Raw genomic sequence first — 7,439 nt, forward strand, 5'->3', positions numbered from 1 at the left:
TGTTATATAAAAAGTAATGACCACTTAGCAAAAGGCTTTAGAGCTGCTTATCAATTAAAGATGAACAAATTAATCGATACAAACATGTTTCTCAATCACGAAACTGAGAGCTTACATACTCTGGTAGGCAGAATAGTGGCCCCCAAAGATGTCTATGCCCTAATCCCCTGGGCACAGACTGTGTGTTATGTTAGGTCTTACGGCAAAGGGACATTAAGGCTGCCTATGGGATTAAGCTCGCTAATCGTTATCAGCTGACACTGAAATGGACGATCCCTTGAATGATCCAGGTGGACCTAATTTAACCACAAAAGCCCTCAGACTTGGAAGAGCCGAGCAGAAACAGAGCCAGCAAGCTGGCAGCACGGGATGGGCTCTGCCCCGGGCTGATGGGCTCTGCCCCGGGCTGATGGCCTAGAAGATGGAGGAGGCCCAGGCGTCAAGGAGCGTGGGCGGCCTCAGAAGCTGGAAAACGCTGGGAAACGGGTTCTCCCCTCGAGCCTTCCGAAGAAACCCAATCCTGCCAAAACCTTCATTCCAGCTCAGCGAGACCCACTCTGGACTTCTGACATCCAGAACTGTAAGATAATACATGTGTGTTGTTTTAAGCCACCAAGTTGGTGGTAATTTTTTTATAGCAGCAACAGGAAACTAACCTACAATACCTACAACACATCGGACAAGGTTAACCTTGGCTCCACATGACAGAAAACCGAAGACAATGGCGGCTGAAAGAAGATCGAAGTTTACTTGTCTCTCTAGAACAGGGCTCTGGCAGCAGAAGTCGAGGGCTGGTAATGCTCTCCCATACCATCAAGGACTCGGGCTCCTTCAGTCTTGCTGCTGTGCCTCCCTTAACCTGAAGGAGCTCTCGTCGGCACGTCTGATCCCAACCAGCAAGAAGAGGAGTTCTGAGGAATGGTGAACCGCTCCCTCTTGAGGGACCTCACCAACCAGGGCATCACTCACATCTCACGGGCCAGGACTGAGAGGCACAGCAGCAGCGAGGTACGTGCAACGGCCATGCCAGGGGCCACGTGACAAGTGTGGCGGGTTCCATTATTAAAAGGGGAAGAAACCTATGGGGACAACCAGCCACCTCCACCTTAATACTGTAGTGCTGTGATGCCCTCCCACTCACGGTTTTAAGTATATAAAAGTAGTCTCTCCTACTTTTAGATCAACCAAGGCAGGGGCCCTCATTACAAAAACAGTAACTGAATAATTACGATGTCATAGACTCTGGCACATTCCTAAGCTTTGCCAGATTTTGCAAGTACACATATTAGAACATGAGTATATGCCTGTCAGTGATGGCATCACATTCAAACTCTAGTGTTGTAATCGATGGAAACAGAATTCTTGACTAATAAGAAATAAGGCACAGGGGTTATGAATCCGCCTGCTAACGCAGGGGACACAGGTTCGATCCCTGGTCCTGGAAGATCCCACATGCCGCGGAGCAACTAAGCCCGTGTGCCACAAATACTGAGCCTGCGTTCTAGAGCCCGTGCGCCTAGAGCCTGTGCTCCGCAACCGGAGAAGCCACCGCAGTGAGAAGCCCGTGCACCGCAACGAAGAGTAGCCCCCGCTCAGCAAGGAAGACCCAACACAGCCAAAAATAAATAAAATTTTAAAAAATGCTTAATCATGAAAAAAAAGAAGTAAGGCCAAAAACGTATTTTATTTCTAGATGTGTGCTACTCAGGGGCCTGACAGGAAGCAGATGGCATGCCCCAAGGGTAAATCGCAGAGAGTCTGACGAAGAGACTACTTACATGGACGTGGGCAGGCTCTAGGGGAACCAATAAGGGATGAAGTACCCAAGGACTCACAGCAGGAGGAAACCATTACCCTCTCCAGGCCTGAAAGGACAAAGGGAAGGCACGGTTTCTGGAACTTGCCAAGACCTGTAGCCATGGGACAGGACTGTCTGACCCGAGCCACGGCCTTAGGTGGAGGAGCCAGGCGCCTGCCAAAAGCCACAGACAGGCAGGAGGGAGTGTGGGGGAAGGTGAAATTAATATCCTGACCTCTCTCTCTTTCCTTCCTCTGATCATCTGCCAATGCCTCCAAATGGGCTGAAATCAAATAGAAACCAAAGGACAAAGGAGCCTGGGTGATGTGGTCCACAGGAATCAGCCTTTCAGAGCACAGAAAGGCAGAGACTGGACTTTGAGGGACAGAGGATATAACCAGCATAATATGGAAAAGTACTGATATTTCACAGGGTGGGGATGGTTCAAAAGGCCTTGAACAAAAAGAAAAAGGGAATCGATCCAAACAGATCTGGGCAAGACCTGGGAGGAAGAAAGATGGAGGAAGAGAATGATTAAAACGTGAAAGAGCAGAGAGGGACCCAGGTGTGCCCTACTAATGTAAGTGGGATAAAGAGAGCGAGCGAAGAAAAATGGAGGCGTAAGACGAAAGAACTTCTGAAGGGCCTGACCAGGGGCCTTAAAGTTGTGGCTATGTCTGAACACAGTGTGTTTCTCATTGCCAACTTTTCCACGTGAGTTTAACACAGTGGTGGGACATCTAAAACCTGTTATTGACTACAAATATTTTTAATATGTATACTCAAAGGATTGAATAGTGGCAGTGATTATGACTGAAGGTCTGTGGAATACAGAAGGCTAGGACTGTAGGTCAAAGAAATAGCAATACTCTGCAGCAGAACCAGTCGGCTGCTAAAAATAAGCCAAGATGCCAGAGAAAAGAAATGCATTGAGACAAAGGGGAAGAAACAGCAAAACAATACAAGAAACCTGATATCAGACCCCTGATACCACGGTAGATTCTTAAAATTCCCTCAAATCCAAAATATGCATGTTGCTTTCTCTAGTACAAATTACCTACCTATAGTTGTTAAGTATAAGAAAAAACATGCCACTCATGTTCACAAGTGATTTCAATAACAGAAACTGTAATCTATCTTCTGTAGAGGCAGCCTTTGAATGCAATCGTTTTAATCACTATGACTTTACGGAAAAGATCAGCTTTACTTTTTGGATGTTCATTAACAGCCTTCAAACATCTATCTCTCTCTACGTTTATTTATATTTAACATCTCTCTATGTTAGACATGTTCCCAAAAAACTGTCCCCCAGATTAGAAGCTCCATGGGTTAACATTTCACGGACTTATATTAAAAATAGGAGCCTTATTCCCCAGAGAGGGAAAAACAGTTTTGTGATGCAATATATAATAAAATCACAGGGAGGTTTGGGGAAAACACCTGTTCCTATTATTACCTCCTGGGAGGCTTCATTAGAAAAGCGTGTGTGGTTCCTCAGGACAACTGTTGGTTCTGTGCCACCCCGTAGCCTTGTTTCCTTCCTGATCTGGTGACACAGAATTTGGTGAACTGCCCTCTTGCAACGCATGGTGACCCATGTACACCCAGAGTCACTACTGAGCACGGACTGCGGGGCCGCTCTCCAGGGGCTTCTCCATGCTGTCCTTTGGTGGCGAAAATAACCGAGTTCTTACTTTAACAAAGATTATAGAATCACATTATGTTCTACTTCTCAAATGTGTTCAGGAAGTGAGGTACATGGAAATCATATGCTCCATGTGGAACACTGTGCAGTATGTACATTTTAAACTTAAAATAATTTTATGTCAAATTTTATCCTAGCTTATACATGAATCTTACATGAAACGCAAACAGCAGGTGCAAGGGGTTTATGAAAAATTTATAGAAAAAACTCAATATTGAAAATGTTCTACCCATTTACATTTTCCCTGTGAATTTAGAAAAGATTACAGGAATTCAGTTTTAGCAGTCTACCTCTCCTTCAACATGTGCAATCCCAGCGCTCCCTGGAAGCAGTGTTACCACTTCAGTGACATTAGAGCTAGGAGCACATATTGAATACATATTGTACAATGACACTACGATTACTAAAAACCAACAACAATACAGGACACATGCTAAACTCTAGTATCCCCACCATGTTTGAATAAAGCCTAATTTTTTAAAAATTGAGGTATAATTGACTAAATAAACCTAAAGTTTAACACATTTATTTAGAAATTCCTTTTCTAAAGTTATTCTCAAGATTTTTTCCAATTCTTTAGTTACATTTAATAGAGAAAGCAACCATCACATACGCATCAGGTTTAAAGCAGCAATCTATCTTGAGATTTACTTTTGCCTGCTTTCTTTCCAGTCTAGCATTCAATAATTTTGGGAACATTACAGTAAATAAAGCGCATTAACCACATATTAAATTTATAATCTATATCTAATTAGTGTAGGATTTTACAAAATTGAAATTCTGTATTAGAAAATTTGGAACATCAATATTTCCTGTGCATATTTAAAAACCAGAAGTGATCGGGATTAATCATTTGGGAAAAATGATTATGGAGAATCTAAAATCAAGAGCAATTAGCCTCAAAATAAGGAAGAATATAAACGACAGGAAATGGCTTTCACATTCATGATTTCAACTGCTCCTAAGAACTAATGTGATGAAGGCAGATAAACAACCCTTACGTTAGAGCCAAGAAGAGATTCAGAAAAAGTCAATGATACTCACTTTTAAAAGAAATATTTACCTACCAAGCATCTGCCCTGTGACTAGGTACTCTGCTAAGTGCTAAGGGCACAGAAATGAACAAGCAAAAACAAAACACAAAAAAGGTACCTGTCCGCAAGAAGTTGAATAGCCTGGCCCAAACTAACTAAACCAGTAACCACTAAAGGAAGCAAGATGACTTCCACTTGGCTTATCGCTTGACTTGGTCTCTCTGCCTTCAAGGTAAGGATGAGCAACGAAGAAAGCCTAGTCGGGGGGTCAGGACAGGCACCTCAGAAAGACGTTGGACACTTTCTAAGTTTAAAAGTACGTGAAACGTGCACTAGAGTCAGAAAGTTTTGTTTTGTTCTGTTTTTTCCTTTCGGACTGGAAATTAGGGGAGCTGTAAAAAAGCTGTGCATGTGTGTGTCTGCCTGTGTGCTGGGGTGGGGGGAGCGGGGAGATGCCAGCAAAGGATAAAGTCTACAAGCTGATGCAGAAGGAAATTGAAGAACATCACACAGTTCTTAAGAGGGCCGGGAAAAAGCACCCCTTGAACCAAGCAAAGCACCAACATGGTTCTGGTCCTCACATGTACAAGGTCAATTAACACGGTGCTGAGGAAAGGCAGGGGTGCCTGTACTTAAGATGATCGTTAAGACGGATAATTCTAGTTGTGGCCTTGAGGAAGGGAGCGGACACACAGACATAATGTATAGCAAAGGATATTTACAGTCACATTTCACGCACCAATAAATAATGCATTCACTTCTCAAAATGCAACAGCAAACGTGGGAGAGAATTTTCATCTATAGTCAGGATTAAACTTTCTAATTTTAAATTACCAGACTTCAGCTGTAAATTTATTTCAGTTGAAAGGTGTGAAGAGATTATTAATGAATCTTCTAAAAGTCTGGAGAGTGTTTAGAAGATTAACATAATAAAAAAAGTCCAGCCATAGGCACGTTAGAAATTATAGGCATGAATTTATTGAGCACCTACTGTGACAGCACTGTGCTAGGTGACTGGGTTGTTTCTCATGCTTCGTCACGCTCCGGTCTCCTCAATTTCTCTGTCATCTCTTACCGTGTTCACTTGGAACTGCACGATTCGAAGTGCAGCCCGGCTCATTTATTCCGTAAGGTTGGTCCCAAAGACATTTCCTCGTTTGAAGGCGGGGAGGAGGGGAAAGCTAAGTCCCTACCGAGCACTTAAGACCTGACTTTCTTGGTATTTGTGGTGTTATCTACGTGGCCCTTCAGAAGTCCCCGAACTTGTACAAAGAACTCAGAGAAGATCGCAACCGCTCTGCCCCCAAGACCGCCCCCGCCGGCCCTCGTTTCTTGCCGGAAGGTCCTTCGCAGCCACAGCTGCCCGTCTAGGTACTAAATCGCGGCCTGTCGATAACCTCAGCTCTAAGTCTGGAAGCCTCGGATCTGGCCGGCCGGGGGCGGGGGCGGCCGAGGTGACAGCAGGTGAGCGCCCGGCGCGGAGGAGGAAGTGAGACAGGCCGGCGTGGGCATTACTCAGGCCGCGTTACCGCCGAGGTGGCTCGCAAGCGGAACTCCTCGCCCCTCCGTCGCTCCAGCTGGACTTCTATCTCGTTGAAGTCACTTCCCATCCCGGGTCGCGCGGGGGAAAACCGTGCGTCCGAGGAGGGGCAGAGAGTCAGACGTGCGCGGTCAGGTGGCTTCTCCCCTGGCACCGCATGTCCCGAACTAGCCCCTCTCCGCTCCCCGGACCTGCCTGCCCCCGATCCCGGGGCGTCCCCGGGCGTCCCGGGGTGCGTGAGCCCCCCGTGAGGAGGAGGGAAGACAGGTCGCTCCGGCCACTCCGGGGGCAGCTCCGAGGACACCGGATCCCGGGGAGAATCAGCCAGACCCGATCGTGCCCCTGGCGGCCGCGGCGGGTGTGGCCGGTTCAGAGCCTCCTACTTTACCTTTCTCACTCCGACGGCCAGTCGCCTTTCGGACCACGTCCGCACCGATCCCCATCGCCCCCGCCCCCAACCCGCGACACCTGGGGGAAACTTCTCCCTCGCCCCTCAATGCAAACTCAGCCGCTCCCCCAGCGGCCGCAAACCGTCCTCTCCCTAGCAACAAGGTTCCGGCCGTAGAGCGAGCGGCTCTAGGTGTAAGGAAGGTGATGTCGTAAAGCCGCGAGTGTCGTAAACCAGGTGCGGTGGGGAGGGGGGAGGGGTGGAGGCGGAGGGGCGGGGGGGAAGGGGGAGGGAGGGAGGGGGAGGAGGTGACTCGAGCATTTAGACACAAGCGAGAGGATCATGGCGGATGGCCCCAGGTGTAAGCGCAGAAAGCAGGCGAACCCGCGGCGCAATAACGGTGAGTGGCGGAGCGGACCGGGGAGCGGCGGAGTCAGGGGGAGCCGGGCGGCTGGGGCGCCCCCGGGGGCGAGGGGGGCGAGCCGGGCTGGGGGCGGCCGGGTAGGGACGGGCCAAGTGGAGTGGGAAAGTAGAAAGTAGTGCTCTCTGCCCCCCTCCGGGCCGCCGCCTCGGGAGCCGCGCCGCGGCCGCCCGCTCTCCCTGAACCGTTATGTCTCTTACCTGGTTTCTCCGCCTAGCGGCTCCCGCCGCCCCTGCCGCCTCGCTGGACCGTTAGCCGCCGCCGCCGCCGCATCCCCGGCGCAGGCGGGCGGCCGGACGCGGCGTCCACTTTTCTGGGCTCCGGGGGAGCGGCTGTTGCTTCTTTCCGCACTTTTCCCCACTCTTGTGCCCCTCGGCGCCCCCCTCCCCTCCTCCTCGGCGCCCTCGGCGTTTCGTCCCCGCGGCGCCGAGGCCCCGGAGCCGAGGAACTAACTTGTGCCCGGCGCTGCCTGTGTAGAGTGGCTTCCGCGCGCCTCAGCCCCGCCGGCGCCGGCGCTCGGGCCCCGCGGCTCGGCCGGGCGGGCGGCGGCGGG

At 49.4% G+C, this 7,439-nt stretch overlaps 1 protein-coding gene across 4 annotated transcripts in view; it reads left to right on the forward strand.

The window, feature by feature from the left end:
- Positions 1 to 6,791: 6,791 nt before the first annotated feature.
- The window catches only part of ZEB1 (zinc finger E-box binding homeobox 1), a 190,146-nt gene continuing 189,498 nt past the window's right edge, over positions 6,792 to 7,439 (forward strand). For 2 of the 4 annotated variants that reach the window (XM_029238873.1, XM_029238875.1), the window contains exon 1: positions 6,792 to 6,865. In XM_029238873.1, the coding sequence (XP_029094706.1) occupies positions 6,808 to 6,865 (58 nt within the window). In that variant the 5' untranslated portion in view covers positions 6,792 to 6,807. The remainder of the gene's footprint in view (positions 6,866 to 7,439) is intronic. The other 2 variants (XM_029238877.1, XM_029238876.1) reach the window with 1 other exon arrangement.

This window comes from Monodon monoceros, unplaced genomic scaffold (genome assembly GCF_005190385.1).
Source record: "Monodon monoceros isolate NGI ecotype Baffin Bay Population unplaced genomic scaffold, NGI_Narwhal_1 Super_Scaffold_21, whole genome shotgun sequence".
Taxonomy (NCBI): Eukaryota; Metazoa; Chordata; class Mammalia; order Artiodactyla; family Monodontidae; genus Monodon; species Monodon monoceros.